At 40.6% G+C, this 25,393-nt stretch overlaps 1 protein-coding gene across 1 annotated transcript in view; it reads right to left on the bottom strand.

The window, feature by feature from the left end:
- Nucleotides 1-9,185: 9,185 nt before the first annotated feature.
- LOC126335966 (galactosylgalactosylxylosylprotein 3-beta-glucuronosyltransferase P-like) overlaps nucleotides 9,186-25,393 on the bottom strand; it is a 170,456-nt gene continuing 154,248 nt past the window's right edge. Inside the window, exon 7 of the mRNA XM_049999442.1 lies at nucleotides 9,186-11,771. Within this exon, the coding sequence (XP_049855399.1) occupies nucleotides 11,664-11,771 (108 nt within the window). The 3' untranslated portion in view covers nucleotides 9,186-11,663. The remainder of the gene's footprint in view (nucleotides 11,772-25,393) is intronic.

The raw sequence follows: 25,393 nt of genomic DNA, 5'->3' as shown, positions 1-25,393 counted from the left end.
TTTGTATGTACAAACCACAGCTTTAGCTCTCACACATATTGTAATTGTACAGTTTTGTTGCAAGTGAAGAAAACATGCTAATTATTTATGTAAAAGATAGGTTCACATTACTCAAAATACAAACAAAGTATATATATTTAAATCAGACTAATGAAAAGATGGTGCTGTCATAAATTGAGGTACAAAAACATTTTAAGTATGATTATCAAAAATTTTTTAAGTTAATTCCGGGATTGTCTTGAGAAAAGCATTTTATTTTCAAAGTTAAGTCACAAGAGTAGTCTACTTTTCTGTTAAGCGTGTTTTAAGACAGTGTTCATAATTTCAGCTATCTGTCTTTAATAGGTTGTAACTGAAGAGTACCAGAATATTAAATAACTTTCAGAAGACTCAAGATAAGTTAAAACTTGCTTTTTCTATCAAACTTCATCCAAGGTCTGTATTCATCTTGTTTCTTGGGTTGTTGTCCTTCTCTTCTCTTTTTCACACTTCTTCTTCGCATTCTTGCTTCTTTGGTGTCTTCCAACAGGAATTTCTTCTGCTTCAAAGGGTCTCCTTTGGTCAGTCGCTATTAGAGCTTTCTAACAGGCATTCCCATCAGTTCCATAACATTAACCCTTGACACTGCACCGTCATTGAAACATAGAAAATCATCTAGAACACACATTTTTAAAGTATTCAATCCTACTACTACAGTTTTTGGTATTTGTTTCCATATACAACTGTTGAAACTTTCATTTGGATTTTGATTCCTACCATCTAAACACTTATCTAATAATCTTGTGTCACTACGATCCGTTTATATAGGTTTTATAACTTCCATAATAGCAAATGGCAAATAATGCTTATGATTGTATGTCTCGCCTTGAGTAACAGCCCTCTGGTGGCCACATCATAAATCACTGCCAGGTGGGCATAGGGCATGACAGTGGTTGTCGTCTGTGGAGGATTTATGAAAGAAGGTAGCCCATACTGTCTTTTTCAACCCATCAATGTTATTTTTATTTTGTCTTATGGTTTGTGTACAATAGTACTGCAGTATGTCTATTTCTTCGTCTGTAAGCCAACCACATCCACTAATATACTTACCATCAGCTAGTTTATTTCCCTTCAAATTCCTCTTCAAGTTCCTTAATCTTGTACCTAACCTTTCCTGGAACTGTACAACACATTCCATTTTTATCAGTTTTTGTGTCAGTGGAAGGTTTGTATTCATAAACTTTTAGGTATCGTTTTCAGTCTCCCACTCCTAGGTAAGATGTATACATCGTACCATATTCCACCACTGACCCGAGAAATATCTTGACAACATATTCAAATTCCATCCCTCTATTGCAATCACTAAAAGTAATCAAACAGTTATGATTTTCAGTTCCACTACTACTGCCACGACGGTACTTGGTAATACATTCCACAGCAATGACTGCCATTGTCCAAGTAGGTAGCTTTCACTACCTCTTTGTTGACAGGATGTATTCAGGACTGCAGACGTACATGTTTTGCTGTCACTCATGTCTACACATTCCTGGCAGCGTTTTCCACAATATCCCTTGGTACTTCTTCTTAAGTTGGTAGAATAATTTTACTGTACCTGTCAGATCTTTTAAGGGAAGTAAGTCCATAAGAGCAGAGAAAATTCAAAGAAAATTTATGCACTTCTGTATCCTATAATTATATGCATCATAGCATAAGAAAGTTTACCATTTGTGCTATACACTCTTTGTTTAGTTACTCCAAAAGTATAACCAAATTCACATAAATGACAAAAATTGCAAACAATTCTTAATTTTGGTGCACATTCTCTTCTAGCAGGTATCTTCTCAACTACCTTCACATTACTATTGCCACATCCCTTACACAGCAAAGCTTAATTTATTAGTTGAGACACAGCAGAGAGTTCAACAATAACACAACCTGAATCAATAGTTAGTGTTTCTATATTATCAGCACTAATACTGTCAAGCCCATAGTCCAAATATTTCAGTTTTAGGATCGAAGCACTTGGAGTAGTTGGAGCCGATTCAAGTGTTGTATGACGCTATATTCCAGTATTAGCAGACTTAACCCATTTGGTGAACCGATTTCCATAAAAGTTACGTTGTTTAAGCCGAACTTCTTAATTTTTTGTATTTCTTTCAAGTGGAATAAGAAACACACGCACACAATAAGAATCTGACGCAGACAGTTACATCGCTGTCAACAAAATATTCGCGCCAAAGCAACAGCAAACAGTGATTACACTCTCTGTATAAACAAAATACACGCAACTGTAAGACTGTCGCAGGCCAGCCAACTTCAGGGAAAAAAAGTCATAAGAACGAAACAAATGAGAGCAAAACTATGTTTTCAACAGAGCTGACTGTCTGCCATGGAGACGCCGTGGTGCGTGCAGCCACTTTTAAATTCCTCTAATTTTGGTACTCTCTTTGGTCCATTTTCCTAGAAGTAAGCTTTCCCTCGTTCAGAAAACTATAGAGAATTTTTTAAGACAAAACTTAAAAAAAAGTTTTTTTGACAGTTTTCACGTACAAGTTCCCATAAGGTGTTGTCAGTTTCTGTAAATTTATGTTTGTTTTATATTTAACGAATTAAGGTTCAATAGATAAAATAGCACACCTTCAGGAACTCGCAAAGTAGAAAAAGTGGGAAAATGTGATAAATAATCGTAATTCATGTATATAACCCAACTCGTCAGCAAATGACTCACAATATCCTTGAAATGTGGGATGAGTGTATGTACTTTTGTAATTGTTTGTAACTTATGCACATCGAAGTCTGCTATTTAAAGAGTGAATCCGTATAGATGGAGTGCACGAGGTGGCTGAACGGGCATGCAGTTCTCCTTCCACCCTTCCCCCTTTGCGTGCATGGTTCCCGACCTTGTGCAGTACAGTGACCTCTCACGCCGCACCATTCTGTGACTGGGCTCACTGTCGTCACACAGTAGAAATTAAGTGAGAGGACAGTGCTGTTCTACCCCTCAGCCGTACTGACTGATCTAGCTGTATTTCGCGATATGATGATATACATTTCCTGCCACAGTGTCCACCACGAACACAGTGAGGCAGCTAAAAAGTCTTCATCCTGTGCTAGATGTCTGTAATGTGCTCCTGCTACACTCTACCTGTACATGCACAGCAGTCATAAAGATTATGCGGATAGAGCACTGCGTCTCATAAGAGATTGTAGTGGGTCTACCTACCGCTGAAGCCTTATTGTGACATATCTTGGCATCTCTTACAAAGAAAAATTTCGCCACAGATCTGGAAGCAATGTACAATCTCAGAACACTTGATATCAATCATAGCTGCTGGAAGTTCATGTAGTCTTTACATGTTCACTGATAGTCAATGTGAGCAGCTTCCTCATTGGTCAAGATCTTGTTAACAGGGAGACGAAAAGATTCTACAATGATCACTGATTGCACACACAGCTGGTACAGTCATTAAGGTGCGATAATTTTTGAATGTGGACCCAGTGCAGTACTTCAATGAACTCCCCACGCACAGTGAAGGGGAAACCTGATTTTCAACTGACGGCCGATGTAGCCTACCTCAAAGAAACATCTTGAGAACATTAGGAGACGCAGAAATGATCGCGGTTGGTGCACAACGAACTGTCCATTTGCAGAATGAACTGTGACAGCAGCCTTGTGTACTATGAACCCACATCATCTCTTCCCCCTACAAAAGTTTTGATAGCACACTTATAGCTCCAAGTATGTGAACTGTACTGTGTGCAGATGTTACTGCTATGTCAGGATTTAGTGGCTGCGTGTTCTGTATTGTGATGGTTTCTGTTTTGTATAAATTTTTTCCTATTTATAAAAAAAGAGACTAACTATATTTCATTTCTTATTTACTGGGAGTATGAAATGTTCTGTTACGATTACAAACTTTGTTTATGTGAATGACTTTTCCGTCTAACAATTTCTGTAAGTGTTACTTCCGGAAACGTTGAAAGCTCATTTGCATTACATTCTAATAAGTTTGGAACTAGTTAGATGGAGTGGTTAGGGTTTTACGCATCTGTCAGGAATATTATAACTGATATATGGTAGAGATGACCTCTAAATAATCATGAAGTGACCAACTGAGTATGCACATTTTCAGATGATTTACTGTCAGATCATTTGATACTGCACACGTTTGTGTTCCCTGGCAGTCAAACACCTGTGTGAACGTGTATCTCTCTATTATTGCATCTGTATCATAAGACAGCTTTTCAGTTTTCCTAGTACGCTTTCACGCACAAGAGCTGTGATTTTCTTTCAGAACTTAAATATGTGGCACATCAGAAATCGTTGTTTATCTATTTTGATTTTCAGTAATTATCCATTGGTTATTTGCCACCTCTAAGTTTTTGCTCTCAAAGTATTATACAGGGTGGTCAGGAACATTTTGAAAAGCTTGTGAGGGCGTTACGGGTTAGGTTGTGCTGAAAAAGAGTTGATAACCTGTAAATTCGATACGTTGGGTCGTTTACGAGTTAACTGGCATTGAAGTTAGCCAATCAGACATTGCGCGCGCAAATTCAAGTATCACTTTGGAGGTGCTGTCGCTGTAAGTGTTCATCATTTGGTTTCCTAACAAAGGAGAGGACAGCGATACAAAAATAGGACATGATGTGGTAGTACGATCGAACCCAAGCCAGAGGATGAGAAATCACCTGCGCTATCATCTACGCTATGAGAACAACTGACACTAATTGTACCTGATGGGCCACTTGAATTTCTGTTTACAACTGCCTGATTAGGTGGCTAACTCAACCGCTAATTAACTCGGAAACTTATCGAACTTTTTCTTTACAACTATTTCTCATCACAATTTACAATGCATTAGTCTTACAAACTTCTCAAACTGTTTCTGACTACCGTGTACACTTTTTAATTTTCATATCAATAACGATGGGCGAATAATATGTTGTGTACATGTATGTTAGTGAAAAGAGAGATATTTTCGTTTTTATACATATTTGTGTAAGTAGTCTGTCTGCCAATGTTTGTGATATGTAGTGTATTAAATTTTGTTAATGTGAAAAAACATACTTTCCTCTCATGGATATTTCATTCTTTATATAAATTTATTTGCTACAATTTTTCTTTATGTTGTGTAATTCTATGTGTTATCAAGAAATACAATATTTTTGAAATTATTATGTACTGATGATCTAACTATCAAATAATTTTGTTTTCAAACATAAGCATTGCTCATAATTTAAAGAATAAGTTGTATTCTTCGTTAGAACCTGTTCATTAACATTGCATCTTAGATGGGGGACTAGCCTCAGAATGCAACGCTACTCCCAACTTGTTTTGTTTTGTAGGGGAAGAACGTGATGGAAGGGACCTGCTGGACAACTTACCACTTCCATGTAAATTGTGCTATTATTAAGCTGATTCACTGCTTATGGGTACCTGTTAGAGACTGGAGCTAGCCTTCAAGATGCCGAAGAATCCAGTTTCTTTATTTCTGCCTCCATACGAAGAGGATCAGCATTATTACAATACACTAATCCTGTGTATGGAACAGAATGCCTGCTAAATTTGAGTGGAATGCATTTCATGCTGGTGAAGGCAATTACTTTGTCTTCTAGTACAGGTTTGCCGGTCTTTGGCATGTAGTGAATAGACAGAGAAGTTTAACTGCCCCAGGAGAGCTTGTTGCTTTGTTCACATGTATCCTGTTAAGTTGGCAAGGGTGCACAGAGATACCTCCACACCCATTCACCACTTTTTCATGTGAGTGGTTATCAGGAGAACGCTGGTCAGCGCTCTTTTTCAAGAAGGCAGAAGGCGAGGAAAGGCAGTTTTTGTTCGACCTTCACTCAGCATTGGCACGTCAAAGGTTTATTTGAGTTAATAATCTGATTAATAATTTCTTTTTCAGCTTTAGTATGGCAGTAGTGACTTTCGTATCACTTTTAAGTACAGTTCGGTGTGTAGGTGATTACCAGGCTATCTGAGGGATCTGCTTGGTGTATAGGTCAAGTGCCTTCTGTGTGTTCCTGTAGTACAAAGGAAACTTTTCCTTGTTTAATGAGATTAAAAGTAACTTGCTCTGAGGAACCTTAAGGACAGTAAATGAAATTCATAATATATCTGCAAAGTGGGGAACTTATAAGAATGCCCGTTTGTGTCGACCTAATGTTTCCTTGAAAAATGTTAGAGATTTATCTGTGCACTTCATCTTAAACAGGTAGTCGTATTTTTCTTCTGTTGAGCATATTTCACTTTTAACGTATTTAGTGCTTAAACAGTTACTTTCTCCGCTTGATAGTTCTATGATGTCTTCCCAAATGTCCAGCCAAGTGTATATAGGCCCCTAAAGATCTCTAATTCATGTGTTTATTTAATACCTGTAGACACAGTAAATTTTTATTCAGTTTAGATAAGTGAAACTACCCTTGTTTTATTTCAGTTTGGCCATGTGTATCCTCATTTCAATGAGAAACCAATGAGCTACCATTTGTAATGCTAAATTAATAGAATTTTATTTATAGTATGGATTTTTGTGTTAATGAAATTTTTGCGTTTTGGCGCCGACTGGAAAAGTAGTTCGGTCCGTCTACCAAGAATACGATTGTTTTCCCCTGATTTTGATCTATAAAATGGATGGTTCCTACATAATTCTGATTCTTGAATTTACGTTTGTAGGACTGTTTTCCTTCTGCACACTGGTGTTATACGTTACTACCCGCCTAGTCGAAAATCCCTGATGTAATGTGACACGCCGATTAATTGCTCTAAGCGAGATGTGCAACGACTGGACGTTGCTGAAAAATAGACTACTGTATTCCGCGTGGGGTCCAACATGAAATATGCGACACCTCTGCTTTGTGTTTATTGGTTAAGAAATCTTGCTTGAAATTTCTTGGAAATCTGTCAATTACTTTCACAACCCCAAACCACACCCCCTTTAACTTACTGATTTTAACCGGTATGAGTTCTTGAAAAGAATGTAAATTTAGTGGTAATTGGATAGTCACGGCCATAAGGAAGTATTTTATGACTTCTATATGTGTAAGTCGTTATCCGTTGCCGTCTTTAAGTTCATTAAACACTAATCTTATTAACTGTCTCACTTTGCGACACTGGTGAGCTTGCATTTGAGCCACCTTGCATTTGAGCCTGACACAAAGCTCCCAATCAGTACACTGCTTGGACTCAGCTGACCCTACCAGGTCACATTATTTTATTCACAGTAGGTAAACTTCATTTTTCATGGAAATGAAATGAACGTATGGCATCGTTCGCTGGGAGGCCCGAAGCGGGAAAGTTCGGCCGCCAAGTGCAAGTCTTATTTCATTCGACGCCATATTGGGTGACTTGCGCGCCAGTGATGAGGATGAAATGATGATGAGGACAACACAACACCCAGTCCCCGAGCGGAGAAAATCTCCAACCAAGCCGGAAATCGAACCCAGGCCCTCTTGAATGTGAGGCGAGCACGTTACCACCCAGCGAAGCAGGCGGACATTATTCTTGATGCCTTACAAGGATAGCATAAAGGATTAATACGCAGACCCTGCGCAGGTAGAAGTAATGATAAACAGAACAGGAATTTCATATTTATTGTACTTTGCCCCGATAGTTCTAACTTGACACAAAAGGCAATAATCAATACATACGTTTTATTTAGCTTGCGCTGTATCATAGTTCACAAATACAGTTAATAAGTACATTAACAGAGAATTTTGATGCTTACAAATATACAAAGTTCAATAAATAACCACAATAACAATGCTAGAGTTTTAAATAATAAATGACACATCTTGATAAATACACATATAGGAACCTGTGTGCCAATATGCCAAACAAAAAGGCTAGGTACTAATGTATGCAATTACTTATTTTAAATTAAATTATATATATGATTGTATATTACATATTGCACTTCTCCTTGCCTTGTATGCTAGGTGAGTTACCGGTTTTCAGCTGTTGCTACTGAACTGCGAAAACTCTGTTTATGAATGATATTTCGCATATATACTCATATTTCAACAATCTATAATCTTATCTTTGGCCAAGCGAGATCAGAAAAGTGCAGCCTATATCGAGCATGCACAACCTGCGATCTGTCGTGAACTACTAGGCTGCATGTGGTTGACACTGGCGAATCACTGGCTTCCGATGTATGGAGTCCGAACTCTCGCACAGAAAATGTTTCGGCCGGGAAAGAAGGCCACTAGCTCATTTGAAAGTATGAAATGTTTTCCCGTCACACACTGTTGAGAAAGCGAAATTAATAATCTTTTCTCTTCCGTTACTCTCATACTTATAGTACGTACATGAAATGAATTTTATGGTGTCTCATCTTTGGTAGCCCTTGAGGAGATACTGCACCTGAACAGATCGGTCAGAAATTTCTGGATCCCGCATTTCTGCCATTTCACTCACATTTCCAGACTTATTCCTATTATAAATTTCGAGTTGCCAAATGGAAAAAGATAGCACAGAAACTGCACATACATGTACACTTAAAGCAGGTCTCTACATACACTCCTGGAAATGGAAAAAAGAACACATTGACACCGGTGTGTCAGACCCACCATACTTGCTCCGGACACTGCGAGAGGGCTGTAAAAGCAATGATCACACGCACGGCACAGCGGACACACCAGGAACCGCGGTGTTGGCCGTCGAATGGCGCTAGCTGCGCAGCATTTGTGCACCGCCGCCGTCAGTGTCAGCCAGTTTGCCGTGGCATACGGAGCTCCATCGCAGTCTTTAACACTGGTAGCATGCCACGACAGCGTGGACGTGAACCGTATGTGCAGTTGACGAACTTTGAGCGAGGGCGTATAGTGGGCATGCGGGAGGCCGGGTGGACGTACCGCCGAATTGCTCAACACGTGGGGCGTGAGGTCTCCACAGAACATCGATGTTGTCGCCAGTGGTTGGCGGAAGGTGCACGTGCCGGTCGACCTGGGACCGGACCGCAGCGACGCACGGATGCACGCCAAGACCGTAGGATTCTACGCAGTGCCGTAGGGGACCGCACCGCCACTTCCCAGCAAATTAGGGACATTGTTGCTCCTGGGGTATCGGCGAGGACCATTCGCAACCGTCTCCATGAAGCTGGGCTACGGTCCCGCACACCGTTAGGCCGTCTTCCGCTCACGCCCCAACATCGTGCAGCCCGCCTCCAGTGGTGTCGCGACAGGCGTGAATGGAGGGACGAATGGAGACGTGTCGTCTTCAGCGATAAGAGACGCTTCTGCCTTGGTGCCAATGATGGTCGTATGCGTGTTTGGCGCCGTGCAGGTGAGCTCCACAATCAGTACTGCATACGACCGAGGCACACAGGGCCAACATCCGGCATCATGGTGTGGGGAGCGATCTCCTACACTGGCCGTACACCTCTGGTGATCGTCGAGGGGACACTGAATAGTGAACGGTACATCCAAACCGTCATCGAACCCATCGTTCTAACATTCCTAGACCGGCAAGGGAACTTGCTGTTCCAACAGGACAATGCACGTCCGCATGTATCCCGTGCCACCCAACGTGCTCTAGAAGGTGTAAGTCAACTACCCTGGTCAGCAAGATCTCCGGATCTGTCCCCCATTGAGCATGTTTGGGACTGGATGAAGCGTCGTCTCTCGCGGTCTGCACGTCCAGCACGAACGCTAGTCCAACTGTGGCGCCGGGTGGAAATGGCATGGCAAGCCGTTCCACAGGACTACATCCAGCATCTCTACGATCGTCTCCATGGGAGAATAGCAGCCTGCATTGCTGCGAAAGGCGGATATACACTGTACTAGTGCCTACATTGTGCATGCTCTGTTGCCTGTGTCTATGTGCCTGTGGCTCTGTTATTGTGATCATGTGATGTATCTGACCCCAGGAATGTGTAAATAAAGTTTCCCCTTCCGCGGGACAATGAATTCACGTTGTTCTTATTTCAATTTCCAGGAGTGTATATCAGTAAATGACACTGAACAATGTATGAAGTTAATGGACCGGTATAATGAAAATCTCTTGTTAAAGGACTCTTGCTCATAGCTCTAAGATGTTGAATACATTCACATTAAATCTGTTTACGTTACTGTGGTTATAAAACATGTGTCTGTTTTGTTATAGCATAGGTGATACAAATTGCATCCTTTCCATACTTCAAGGAGTTGCTAAGCCTTGACACCATTGAACATTAAGGTATACACTCTTAATGTTTTGTTGGCTGTCCGTCGCCAACACCTTTACCTCATTCCCCCTCAATGAAAATTAAGATTTAATATTTTAGCTTTGATTTCAGTAAACTGAGGCACTTATCTAGCACATACAACTAGTAGTTAATGGCTGCTTGTTCTGTAGATGTTATGTAATAAAGTTAATTTGTAGCTAATAGCAACTATTTATCTAAAAAATTGTTTGGTTAAGTAGTTTACCGTCTACATTACAATCTGTGAATCGCTTATACGTTTTTGGTGCATGGAACAACGTTTCCCATCAGCATGTTACCATTTACAATTTACAACGGACTTAATCATTTCTATAGTAATCATTAACAATTGTTATAAGCAAGAGAAACCACTTCCTATCTCCTGAGTTATTGCCATTGTGTATGATTGTTCCTGTTGAAGTATTTTTAGTTTCATATTAGGAAACAGCTTCCATAATATGTACAAAACTAAAGTCTGATAAATTGTTTAACTGTCTTTGCCAGTTTCTTTTCAACCACTCAGTGCTGTCTTAGGAGAAATACTTCACAATCAATCATCGTTACACCACTAATGAGAAATCAGCTTTTACAGCTGTTTCAAAAGTTGAGTACTTGACATTCACTTTGGTAATAATACAGTATTTATGAATTAGAGGAAAAATTTATTTCAAGGATATAAAGTACAGTGATACAATAACCGGCGAATCAACAGACTGTTTGTGTTTTTAATGGACAGCCTTACAAAACAGTTACAGGACTCAGCACATTATTATATGAAGCCATATATGAAACACATGGAAAATCCACAAGTGTCACAATCCTGGAGCGATAGCAAGGGTACTCACAACTAGAGCATTTCATGTTTGTATCTTGTACAAAGCGGGTTGTAACGATAGGCTGAATGATAAAAATATTTTAGAATATCATCTTCAAGAAAATAAATATATTATTGACCTCTACGATTCCCAGGTCTCGATGTTTAATGTATTGCATAACTGCAGTAAAAATACTTTTATTACCAGTTCTTGTCCTTGACCTAGCATGTCTTTATATTCAGTTATCATTTGTATATCTCTCTCTGTCTCCCTCTCTCTGTCTCTCTCTCTCTCTCTCTTTCTTGACACACTACCACCCAGACACACTTCAAATAAATAATCTATTCCTTGTTACATCCTCCTTTAACAAAGTAGCATCAACTGTTACAGCAATATGACAGCTTAGTTGTGTGCAGGTAGGTACATTTCAGTCCATATTGTAACATATCACAGCTACAAATTTCTTAATATAATTATTGGTTTTTAAATTACAGAAAATGAAATGAGTTTATTGCCAATAAAATATTCAGTTCCAGTCTTAGTGCCAAAAATTTTCAGTACTTAAACAGAAGTATGAAATGTGACTTTCAATTAAAGAAATCAGCAGAAAACACATTCAAATTATAGGTTCTGAAAGTTACAATGGCACTTTAGCTACATTTGTATCAGCGGTGAACGAACTTCTCTACACAATTTGTTTCTTCAGCAGTACCAAATTAGTGTTGTTGTATTTTTTAATGTCTAGTGGTGCTGATGGTTCATTCTTCTTAGTCTGAGTGTGCCACACCAGTACCTAAAACAACGTAAAGAAATTATCACAACATGCTTGCTTGAACCAGCAATAGCTTTAAGAATTTGTCTCTCCAATCATGAACTGTCTGCGAAACTGTGAACAATAATCTAGTATATTGTAGTAATATGAGAGTATATACTTTTTGTCTATCTGAAGTGAATCTTATCGTATCCACATGCAGTACAACAAAATGGGTGTCAATTATCCCTGGTTTCCTAACATTCATGAACTAGTAGCAATGGAGTGACTACAAATAATGATAGCGTCATATTTATTGAAGGTTTATATTACTTAATAACGCATAGGCATCATCATTAAATGGAAAGAGTACTTAAAAAACCTGCCTTGTTAGCTGCTTGTGCTAATGTGCGGCTGCTTTGAGACACGGGGTACAACGATCCTAGATCACATCTCCCCAGGAAAATTAAGGATGATGGGTCTGTGTACTGGCCAGCCTCAATGTGAGTGAGTTTTAGCCGGTTTTCCATTTCGCACTAGGTGAACAGTGGGCTGGTATCCATGTTCCACCTCAGACAAAAAATCGCAAACATGGGTTTCTACTGATTTTGATAATCAAATTCTACCACAAATCAATTGAAACAATCACTATTCTGTATGTTCTTCATACAGTCATAACAGTTACAGTTAGGTAACTACAGAAATAGGAGAAAATACATGAGGCAGATATATATATCTGTATATGAAGGGAATTTTTAAAAATAGGGAATTACAATAGTTTACCAGCGCTGAAATCCAAGTGCGTAAAAGCGCCCAATTCCAGGACAAGGGGCGGCCCACTGATCCTCTACCGTGCCGACGTCACGGATGAGCAATGGAGACTACTATGTCAAACAACCTGGGTGTGTTTTTCGGTGGTTTTCCACATTCACCTATTTAAATAAATGGTTGGTTCCGACATACGATGTCAACACTATGTAACACGATGTCACAATTAATTTTTGATCAAACTAATCAGAGACTGGATAGGTGCACAGACTCCGGCCTAGGGAAGGGAGAGGGTGGTGTGAGGGCCTGGCAACAGCATTAAAATCCTTTTAGGAATGGTAACCGCACTGTAATAATCGCCTATATGCAGGTATTGTTAGTTATCTGTAAAATAGGAGATGGACGACATCAGTTCCAACCAGGTATTGGCTGGATAAAGGGCACCAGACAGGACTGAAGAAACGGAGGTAGCAATAAGTTTTGCATCTTAGAAAATGGAAATTGCACAGTAACAGGTGACAGGTCAATTACTAAAATAAAGATAATTACGTAAACAACCAAAACTTTGTAAATGGAAACGAGGAAAATTGAATATTTTAACACAAAAAAGTTTAAAGTAAAACAAAGCATATGCTTTGTAGATACCCTGTTTCATCAATTACTATTACAGGTGGCACAGTTACTAAGAAATGAGAGAAACCTGCACAGGCATTAAAAGATTTTTATAAATGTGTGTATGATTCATAAATTGTTTAAGCGAGTGTGTGTGTGTGTGTGTGTGTGTGTGTGTGTGTGTGTGTGTATGTGTGTAACTATTTATTGTGTACATGTGTGTGTCCGTATGTGCTGTGTGTACACCAGCTTCTTAAAGTACATTGTGCAAAAGCTAGCGAAGTTTTGATTCCTTTTTGTGTGTCTGTCTATAAATCAATGCTTCTGCTATTTGATCATTTGTCTCCTATTCTCATTACTCCACTCTACCAGAATTTTCCTCGCCATGATTGTACAGTTCCACACATGAATTAAAAACTCAAATAGTGCATAATGAAAATAATGATATTCTAGAAGTAATTTGAATAGATGTGTATAAAGCCATTCAGCAAAAGGCATATAGAGAAAATGGTGTTTCAATACGAAGAACACAAAACAATTGAAAACAAAATTGCAAAATTGTTTAGATAAAATCTTTGGAGTGCGAAAATTCGCTAAAAGTTTGAAAAATATTGTAGTTTTTCACTTCCTCAAGTACATAGACTTTAAAGAAGATGAGAAGCTTTATATATGTAAGTATCATCGATATAAGGTTCAATATATACTTTAAAAGTATCCTCAGAGCGATATTAGAAGCTGGATTTCTATGAAGTAGAGAAAGAATTCATGAGTAGAGTAGTGAATACTAATAAGTAATTTGGCAGCTGTTCATTGACTACTTTCAACTACTCTGTACGTTCAGCTCTTGTGAAACCCATTTAACTACACTGAAGGATATATCAGTGCTAAGAATTTCATGTGTGCCACACACCGTAAGGTGGCTTGCGGAGTATGGATGTAGATGTAGATTATAGGGGATATTCTAAAGTGAGGCCAGCATTAGGCAAATATATTCAACATCACCATCAGGCAAAAAGATTCCAAATCACCAAAACTGTTCCCGACAACTGTAAATAATAACTTCATGCTCATAAATGGGAAAAAATAAGGAATACTGGAAGATAAGTGGAGTGCCATCACTTTGCTGATGAAATAGTGCTATTTACATCATGTGCAAATAAAAAAATCAATAATTAATGCCAGAACTCGACAGAGAGAGTCGAAAATAAATGAGAATAAGAGAAGACCATTCTTAAGGGCTAGAGGAGCTTGAGCTCATCAGAAATTTTGTTAAGTTATTTTATTCTTTGAATTTTTCCAGTACTCTATCAAATATTTTGAGTATGGTATGGGTTTCGAGCAGTATGGGTGACAGGAACCAGAAGCAATCAGGTCCACTTTCTACTGCTCTCTTGCAAAGACACACGAAGTTACTGTCAGCCACCAGTAATTAGGCCAGGCCCTGCCACAGCTCCTCTCTCACAACTCTTTTCAGGGTGCCCTTTCAGAGGCATGAATCTATTTTTCTTTCCCCGCTTCATTCAGCCAGTGGCGTGGGTCAGCTCTCACCACAACCCCAGCTGTGAAGCCTGTAGTCGTAGTGACTTGACCCAACTGTTTCCCTTTCACCACCTACCTCCTTACCACAGCATTAGTGAAGGTCACTTAGACCAGGCCCTGTGGATGGACGAGCTCTGGCATGCCCTCCTTTCCCTGCAACCCATCGAACCCTGCTGTTTCTGTCACGTTACCACTCTCATCTCCTTGTCCACCTGTCTGCACAATGTTTGGAGCCAGCTGGGTTGGTCTGGTAGCTCGAATTTTCACCAAAGTCAGTTAACATGCTGTTAAGTGAATTTACTGCATTTCTTTCCGCCCTACTGCGAAATGTTAATGGAAAATGTTGCACAAAGCGTACAGGGCCCTCTCGTAGTAGTATTCTTTGTTGTGGAGATGTTTCGTTGAAACTCGAGTATTCTTACAGAGATTTTAAAGTAAGTAAAATAGACCGTTTGGTAAATAAGTCCCATTATTTATTAGCTATGGAAGGAAAGCCAGAGATCAAGCAGTTAGATGCACATCAGCCAAGAGTTCTCTTGCTGTTTTAATGCGATAGAAAGAAGAACAGAACTTTCCGCAGTATATGCTCCGGCAAAATGTTAAGATATGTTGAAGATAAGCAAATGTTATCTTTTGTGTGTTATTTCGTTGTGAAGGATCTAAAGCATTTTACTGAACCACTTGACGCTTGATATTTAGAAATTCCTTGTAAATATAAAATGTCTGACACCACTGACATTGCTGCTCAGAATGACTGAGCGTATGAAATATCAGTTCAGAAATATAATGAAACTGAAGAGCCTTGGAGGTAGGCGCATGGAGCGATGGTCTGGTGGGTCCCAGTAACAGACTGGTGGTGGGGAGGAGTACTTTGTTAGATTTCGGATGCACATCTCCTAGTGGAAGTGTGAGGCAGGTCACGCCACACACAGTCGTGAGGGCCGTAGGTGGCCGGCGGGCAGACGGCTTCTGTCCCAAAAGGAGAGGTACACGACTCAGCACCCTACACTGCTGACTTCCGGCCAAGCAGCGGCTGGCGGTCTCTCAGTGTGTTGGGGGTCTGATTTCAGCGGCACACACCTTCTTCTTGCTACGACTCCGTTCTGCTGTAGCACACCCACTATACGCCCTCGCTCAAAGTCCGTCAACTGCACATACGGTTCACGTCCACGGTGTCGCGGCATGCTACCAGTGTTAAAGACTGCGATGGAGCTCCGTATGCCATGGCAAACTGGCTGACACTGACGGCGGCGGTGAACAAATGGTGCGCAGCTAGCGCCATTCGACGGCCAACACCGCGGTTCCTGGTGTGTCCGCTGTGCCGTGCGTGTGATCATTGCTTGTACAGCCCTCTCGCAGTGTCCGGAGCAAGTATGGTGGGTCTGACACACCGGTGTCAATGTGTTCTTTTTTCCATTTCCAGGAGTGTATTTGAACCTTATATACCCCCAAAAACACAATTTATACGCATACTGTACACTGGTTTTGACTTGATACCGTTCGCTAGATAATCAAGTTCTCTGACCTCCTAGCACCAAAATGTGTGTCTAAGCTATCTCTATAAAGCTGGACAGACCCTGCGACAAAAAAAGTCCTCATGTGACGAAACAACAAACAAGCTACAATAAATCCTGGAATAAAACATTGCAAATTACCCCTCCAAATAATCTTATATTGATGTTCTTCAGTACAGAGTCACCGTTTTGCGCTCCCCGCATATTCCAGCAGACCGCATGAATTTCCTTTTCGCCCCGGTACTTCTTTCATGTACAACAGCTGAAATTCGTTATTTGTCTACTGCCTTCCATTGTCTTCCTCTCCAACGAGTAACGTGACAGAGCATCGGCAGTACAATTCTCGGTCCCTTTAATGTAGCGTACCTAGTAACTAAATTGGCTCTGAGCACTATGGGACTTAACACCTGAGGTCATCCGTCCCCTAGAACTTAGAACTACTTAAACCTAACGAGCCTGAGGACATCGCACACATCCATGGCCGAGGCAGGATTAGATCCTGCGACCGTAGCTGTCGCGCGGTTCCGTACTGCAGTGCCTAGAACCGGTCGGCCACCTCGGCCAGCCAACTAAATTGCTGATGGAACATTTCCCAGCGCATCAAAGGGTCGTTTAGTATTCTGCAGTCTTGCCGAAAGCTAAGGACCTTATGCTCAGGTAGCACTGTTGCCTCTCTACCTTCCAAATGCATCCGGAACTTTTTGAATGCATACACGATTGCAAGCAGCTCCTTCTCAGATATGCTGTATCCGCATTCGTGATTGTTGAGTATGAGGCTGGCGAAAGCCACACTCCGATGTTCTACCTTCCCTCCGATATGTTTTTCTTGGAAGATTTCGCAGCCTATCCCATAAGCTGAACGGTCCGACGACAAACAGAACGAAAGTGTCATGTTAGGATTTGGGTAATTCAATCCTCCATCCTCAAGAATTTTCGATAAAACTCACGTGATCCGAAGTACGACTTTAATTGATTTCTGTTGCTTGGCCTTTTACTATCAGTGGTTGATTTTAGTATCGCAGTACTCGGTAAAATTCCCTCAGATGGAAGACTGTGTACTAGAAACTGAATTTCCGCTTGGAAAAATTCGCATTTGGCAATATTTAAGGTCATCCCACCTAATCTTAAGGACACAAGCACTTCCTTCAGCAATTTACAGTGTTCGTCCCAGGATTCTGTCGCTATTAAAATGTCGTCCACATACATCACCACCTTACTCCCTAAGCGTTCTGCTTAGATATGGCTTAGTGTTCTCACAAATACTGCCACTGAAATCTTGAAGTCGAACGGTGCAACCTTAAACCGGTAGCTTCGTACTTCGAATAAGAAAGCTGTGTAAAGTCTGCTTTCTTCTGCCAATGGGTTTGCCAAAAACCTGAGATCAAGTCAACAGTACACATCAGTTTTATGTTCCTGAAGTTTTGCAGCAGTTCCTCCATATTATCAGGCTGGTCGAGTTCTCTCACAATTACCTTATTTATCTTACACGCATCTAACATGGTTCTAAACAATCTGTATTTTTCTTCAAAATTACAATGCGATTACAATAATCGCTCCTACACTGCTCTATAATATCCCATTCTAACATTTTCCTGTACCTGGCCCAGACGGATTCCCGATCAGAAATGCGTGCGGGTTCACTTTAATGGAATATTCAAATTCTGTTACTTTACCGGGACGATCAGAAATATGTACTCATAGCGGCACAACAATTCACATAACTACTTTTCCTCTACCTCCGATATACCCTCGACTGCTTCTACCGTTTCCTTTATCCTGCCACACATATTGTTATCTTCAACCATGTGTATTTATGGTGTGTCCAATATGGATGGTCCCCATCAAAAGATTCTTAACGTTTACTTTCCTTTTTGCACACTTAATTACAAAATCTAAGCCCTTTCCCACACAGTGAAGCGGAGTTTTATATTTACATAAGAAATCCGTTCCCAGCACCACATTATTTACCAGTATTTATTTATACTAAAATTATTCTCTTCGTACCTGAATTCCAATAGCATTTATAGCCTGATATGCTGACTGAAACCCACAACTGCCGTTTTAATTTTTTCACTATTTACGGGCAGTAATACAAATTTCTTATTCTTTCCCTATAAAAAAAAACCTTTTAACACTGCCGACACATTACTTCCAGAATCGAGCAGTGTGCCTACTTTCTCGTCATTACTTTAATTTCAATGATAGGCTGAACATTAATCATTTCTTTTCGCTCTAAAAGCTGTTCCTTCAACAAATCATTCTCTAAGTCTCGTTCCTTCTCTTTCATCTCCAGAGTACGTATATTCTCTTTGACTCACCCCTGACTTATATAATAGTCTCAAAATCATTCAAAAAATGCTTCTTTCGGCCTATTTTCATTTTCCTCCCTTCTAGACTTCTCAGTATATTAATCTTCTCTCGAGTCCACAAATGACGCTATAACGATTGTAATGTTCTATCATTCCATTGACAATCAGTTCCAGTAAAATCTCATTCCTCCTTAAGACCCTTTTCTGTCCAAATATCTGTTTCTACCTTTGTATCAAACACATTGTATTCTCCCTTAAAATAATCGAGTTTAGTAGCTAAAAAATCATTGTCATAATTTAAAATATTACGCTTTACTTCCACGTCATTACAAACACTTTCACAAACAGCACTTTCAATATCCACAGATAGGTCATTCAACTTGCTACATAAAACCGCACTTACCTCTGGCGACAAATCATCAATATAAGAACCGTTCATAGTTACAACATCCTCGGCCGTTACATCGTATAAATTGTAGCTACAGGATCGTGCAATTTCAAAATAATCAGTACCATTAAATTACGCTGTGTTTTTATTTAAACCTGAGCATAATACCTTTGCCTCTTCTACACACTCCTGCGCCACATTAATTTCAGATAGCACATCAAATTCAGATTCACATCCATTCTCAAACAAAAATTTAAAATCCATATATCCATCCAGAATATCGGGTTCACCTCCATTAATAGAAATATATGCACAGAGTTCTTCCTCTGAAGTATCAATACCAGCATCTTCAACTTTCGTAACTTCAAAAATAGGTTCAAATGGCTCTATGCACTATGTGACTTGATATCTGAGGTCATCACTCCCCTAGACGTAGAACTTCTGAAATCTGAGTAACTTAAGGACATCACACACATCCATGCCCGAGGCAGGATTCGAACCTGCGACCGCAGCAGCAACGCGGCTCCAGACTGAAGTGCCTAGAACCGCTCGGCCACAGCGGCCGGCTTTAGTAACTTCAGCACACAAACATCATTACTAACTTCCTTCAAAAATAATTCACCAATATCCACTGGTACACTCACGAACTCGTCAGCAGCTGACGAGACTAATGCTACGCCGCCCTTATAAACCTCCTTAACAATTTTCGCCATCATCAGCTTCATCATTATAATCGTTACCGCTGGTTAGTATGTCTATAGAATTTTCTATACCATCTTGCCTACTCATACAATTTCTTACGTTGCCTCCCAGACCTGTGAGCAACTTCTCCACCTCATCACAGAAATTTTTCTTCGCTTTATCTACCTTAGAGTCAAGTATCCAAGCTTCATCAGAAATTTTGCCCATTTTATAGCGAATAGTTTTTAATTTTCCGTCTAACAATTCCTCGATTCTAATAGCAATTGTATCTACTTTGTGTTTCACAGCCGAAGCTGTTTCCGATTGAACAGAATCATTTTTTTTTTTATTTAAGTCACCCATATCGGTTTTAAGAGAGTCAGATTTGGATCTCAATCCTCTTATCATTTGCATTAAGTGCGACATCATGTCTCCCCCAAATTCATCTCCCTTGCCCGATTTCGGACTATTTGCCCCACTAAATTCACAGCCGATCACGCTTTCCCGCTCTGACATCGGTCTAAGCGGCTCGCTAATAGTTTCAGATACACACAAACTGGCCGATTGCTTAATATTAACGACGTTTATTGTTGCCGATTGAACTACAGAATCATACATAATTTCGCTATCAGCACGGGTACTTATCTTGGTCGAGCTGGATAGTACTGACATGGTATTTCGGCCGATGTTTCAGTTGAAGCCGATGCTGAAGATCTCGTAGCCTCTGCGGTGGTTCTGCAATCGCCACTGAGCGATGAGTCATCGTTGAAGATGCCGCTTCTGGCTGGAACCACGTACTTTCGAAGTCGCCTCTTCTTCCTCGTTACTTTATCACCACTCCTAAGCACTGGTAAAACTTGATACGCAAAACTGTTGCAAAATTCGTAGCTCAGAGCCCCCCAGCAAACTGCCTAAACTGCCACTGAATTGGGACCTAGACCACAGATTCACAACTCTCAAAGAAATCTAATATTCAGTCCTGAACCGATCTCATATTTAAATTTGTGAGAGGTCCTGCCTATCTAAGTTCAGCAAATAATTTTGGAAACACTTCGCAGAATTTAAATCCAGTCCTAAAATTTTCCAGATTCATATTCCGCAACTAACACTTACCATAACCCAATCCTCTTCCTACACTTTTTAATATTTATATCGTTCAATTAAAGTTCCAAAATTCCCAACCCGGACGAGCCCCCAGTTGTGAGCTAACATACCAAAGATGTTCAGGCTCACATGCGGCTCCTCTTCGTCGAAATGTCTTGGCTCAAACTCCTGTATGGTTTGAACCGCACGCATCGCATTACACGCTCAAAATTAGACACTTGTAACCCTTTGGTTAAGTTGTCTGGCTGATGGTATGTTTGCGAATTTGCTTGAACCATACAAAGTTAGTATAATATATAGTAACAGTAATAATAATATCTGGAACTACATTAACGACCCATAAATGACGTTGGCCACACAGTTGAGACTTGGTTAGAATAATGTTTATTCAGAAAGCAAACTAATAGAAGAAGTGGTCGTATTAAGAGTTACTGTTCAACTCGAGCGAATATCCATTTGACACAGTTCGATCATTTATAATCTCATCGTGAAATAAGAATTCAATATTCCACCTCGTTATCTACACGAAATGTTAGAGTTCACACCAGGCGCGCGGCTGCTCACGGATCGGAGACTAAGTCCTGCGATACCACATAACGTTAAATTTTCTAAGACGTTTCACTCCCTAGCTACCTAAGGACCGACTGTCCGCTTTCGCTTCTCAATCGGAACTGTCCCTTTGCCTGTCTCTGGCCGCGATCCCGCGCGCCGAACATCGTCGCTCAACTGACTAGGGCAGTTCCCTCCCCTGAAGCCGTCCGTCTTATTGGCTGCAGCTTAATCAACATTATTTTCCATTTTAACATATTTAAATAACCAAAGCTTGACCATTTACACGTTCTAAATAAAGTAATAGCAATTTTCATTACATAATAAATGTTCAATTCTTTTACATAAAATCAATATAATTTCCTTCTAAACGTTGAATGTCACGGCCGGTAGCCTTGTACCAAAGTGCTTTCTGATTAATAAATAAAGAACAAACGTAACTATTATACACTAAATTTTATGGCAAATAGTCTATTACCTAATGATTCAATAAGGTGTCATGTTGTCATTGTTCAATGTGTTCTGTGTGGAGGACATGATGATCTGATACGTAACTGAAAATACTGACAATTTCAATTTATTATACATTTTAAACAAATAAAGTTACAGAGTTGACATTTACAACATTAATCATATTAATGATGCGCTTCTATTTGAAATGTCTTTCGTTAAGATCGACTAAAGCGTTCAGATTTTTGCATTCAGGTCTTTTTTTTACAAAACTTGTTAATTTCGCTTTAACAGTAAATCCTAAACTATTACAGACATGATCAATATTTAAATTTATTTGGGACCACCATGAAAATTTATGAAATATTGTAGATTAAAATTACTGTAGCTCATTCCCTGAATTACTACAGATTTAAATAATTTTCATAAATGTTTCCCTTTAAGGCGGGTCTTAGGTCCTCCATATTTAACATTGATAAGCCTTCCCGGGGACAAACACCTCCTAAGTGAGGTTTCCCTATGACGTAGGTTCTGGTCTGTCTCACTCGCAGACTACAGCGCTTAGGCCTGATAAGCCTGGCCTCATTCAGCACAATAGACGCCTGTGAATTTCCCCACCTCGTGGCGAATCTGTGCTCTTTGTGGCACACGGTCCTAGACGACAGGATTCATTTGACAATACCTGGAAGGTTGTCTCTTTCGGCCATGTACTTAAATGAGAGGGAAATGCTCTTTCACTCACAAATTAATTGATTAAAGATACGAGCCCCTGATTACCATTCCATACTGGGAAAACCGGACATCAATAGAACTTTCCATTTCCGCAGTACATGCGCTGCAAGTTTTAGATGATGTATTCTGCAGATATTGAGCCTCACCCCTTGCTCGTGACACCCATACTGCCCAAATCAACCAGGTGAAAGCTGTCACTGGAACTCGTGTCTCCTCAAAAATACCAACTGCGTTCACCAGTCACATACTGAACTTACAGATGCAGCTCAACCCCCTACAAAACTTGACGTGACATTGTAGTCAAACAGTATCAAAAGAGAATGACTGCACTCAGCTTAGCATATACAGACTGAAAAGCACATCTGCAGTGAGGTATATTCTGAATTCAAGGATGGCTGTTGGAAGTTGTGGTTCACACGTCACACTGTGGGGGCTGGTTCCCGCTCTGCAATATGTTGGTGGCGACATCAGCTCTCTAGACACCATCGTGTTATGGTGGCTAGAGCAATATTTCAATGATACGTCTTGTATACAATGTGAGGCATTCACTCCCGTGGCAGGTCGGCCATCACCGAAAGGTGGCTGGCTGGTGGCTGGCTTCTGCCCCAGCAAAGAGGTACACGCGTCATTACCCTGTGTTGTTGACTTCAGGCTGAACAATATCCAGAGTTCTGCCAGTGGGCTGAGGCCATGACATCAGCGGCATGTTTCTTCTTCTTGCTGTGACTGTGGTTTGCTCTTGCTCGATGAGACTCTGGCGGCTAAGGGCCAACTCGGGTCCAGCACAGAGATGAGGGGGTACTATCATCCACTGACATGTGGCAGGTGTCTGGAGCTGTGGTACCATGTCCCACATGGAGACTCAATGGTAGAGGTAGCTGGCCCAAACCAGTCTCGAACCCACTGCTGCAGCTGGCGGCGCCTGCTCACCTCATCTAGCATAACCCTGGCATAATGGTGGTGCTCCTGGACTCTGAATACGCCTGCCTCAAAATTCACAGCTATTTATATGGCTCCATGGGCATTTGTTGCTCTGTTAGCCAGCTATTGATCGTATTGCTTACATGCGATCTTATCCCGGGGTGGTGACACAGTCCTGACAACGCCAGGTATTACTGTTGCACGATGCAGATTTCGTGGAGTAAGTCTCATCCGTTTTTCCGTATTTTGTGCACTTTCTGCTATATCCCGTATGCCAACACGAAATACTTAGCAGCCAGCGGTAGCTAAGGCAACGCTCCTCGGTAGCCACCTTACAAAGTCCTACGAGTTTCACTTAGAAATAGGTATCAATGCTACATTACAGTTATGAAGAATAGACGTATATTAAACGTTTAATTGAAGTAATGAGGTAGCATAATAGCATAAGGTCTATGAATGAAAAATAGCTGTCCTCTAACTGTGACGGTTTATTAGATTAGCTACGTCTTCGAGGAAATTTTAACAGTGGGTCAGATGATCCTTAAACTGCTCTAGTACTTCAATCCGTAAAGAAATATCACAGATTATACAGAATATATTTTAGACTTTATGTGTGAAGCTAACACCGAAGAAATGATTAAAGATATTAATACTGCAACTTTTATTTTTCTGCAGGCAAATGAAACAAAACACATTACGTGCAAAAGTTTCTGACTATACTGCTGCATATTAATGGGAAGAAATCTGTTGAATGATTAATTTCCATTGAATATTAATATTTTGCTCTTGGTGCGGTTCTAAAAAGAAATCTGAAACCTCTCTGTGATAATGAAATATTAGTTGCTGAAGCACATGGCGGGGCACAGGTAGAAGTGGCAGTCGTAGGGATATACAGAATCTGATGCAGAGTGTTGCCACACAGCAGAAATGTATTACAGGCAAATGTAAATTCTTCCGGAAGTCCTCTGCAGGCAGTACCAAGCCAACGTGAGCCAGCTCAATGGCCCATTGCGCAATCAAAACGACAAACAGCAAGAAAGGGAATTCAGCGAAAAGCAGAACAAACCGAGAAGATATTGCCCCGTGAGCGAGAGCCTGGAATCATAAAATGAGCATCATGACCTTAAAGAAGAGAAGACAGACCTTCATTCTAACAGCGCAGCTTGATTTCGCATGAGAAACTAAAATTTTCTCAAGAACACTGACAAAAATGCAGCAAGCTAAAGCCATGAAAGCCATTCTCGCAAAATAGAGAGATAATGAAGACTACTCACGAGTCCCGAAAATCGGGCCACATTCGGTCATCACCGGCCAGTAAAAACATCACTGTCACAGATGAGCAGTAATGAACACCCAGGCTTCCGAGTCTGAACCTGTTTACGCTTCTGTACACCAGCTTTGAGGCTGAGCCTGTGGTATGCTGCAGCTGTTCACCGGGACGACTTCTGTCTTCAGGACTGCGAGCTGTCTGGTCTGGTGATCTCGGTCATTGTGAGGTGTCGGCCTCGCAGCCACAGACGTGAAGACTTGTAAACCCTATCTGCAGCTTACTGAACCAAACTGGTTGTGTATGGCGCACACTCCACCTGTCGTAGTGTTCGGGAGGCACGCTAACCGCTGCTGCCCCTAACTAGTCGCAGTAAGCAGTCACCGGCATCCCCAGCATTCCTTGGTGGAAAGGCTATACCGTAGTTCATCTCACACTGTGCAGATCTGCCGAGAGTTTCTGTGAACACATCCTCTCTGTAGTGCCCTGCGGTGGGCAGGAAAGAACTAACGATCAAATTTGAACACACTGTAATTAACTAAAACGCCTTCTTGGCTTATGCTAATTTCCAAACACAAGAACAACAAGAAGCGCAACAATTCTTGTGGTGACAAAAGCCAGATAAAAGTACAAGACAATGAAAAGAAATAATAACCAAAATACTACTCTATACAATTACAAAGTGGCGTCATGATACAACTTTCTACTGAAGGCTACAATGAGTGTCTACTAGGCTAGAGCCGACGTAGATATTGGCGGGAGCTGTCCTAGCTGTAGGTGCACATTGCCGGTCTGACTCGGCGGTGTACTACACGTAGTCACATTAGTTT

This window comes from Schistocerca gregaria, chromosome 2 (genome assembly GCF_023897955.1).
Source record: "Schistocerca gregaria isolate iqSchGreg1 chromosome 2, iqSchGreg1.2, whole genome shotgun sequence".
Taxonomy (NCBI): Eukaryota; Metazoa; Arthropoda; class Insecta; order Orthoptera; family Acrididae; genus Schistocerca; species Schistocerca gregaria.
Note: the sequence above shows the minus strand (reverse complement) of the source record. Positions and strands in the feature narration are given on the sequence as shown.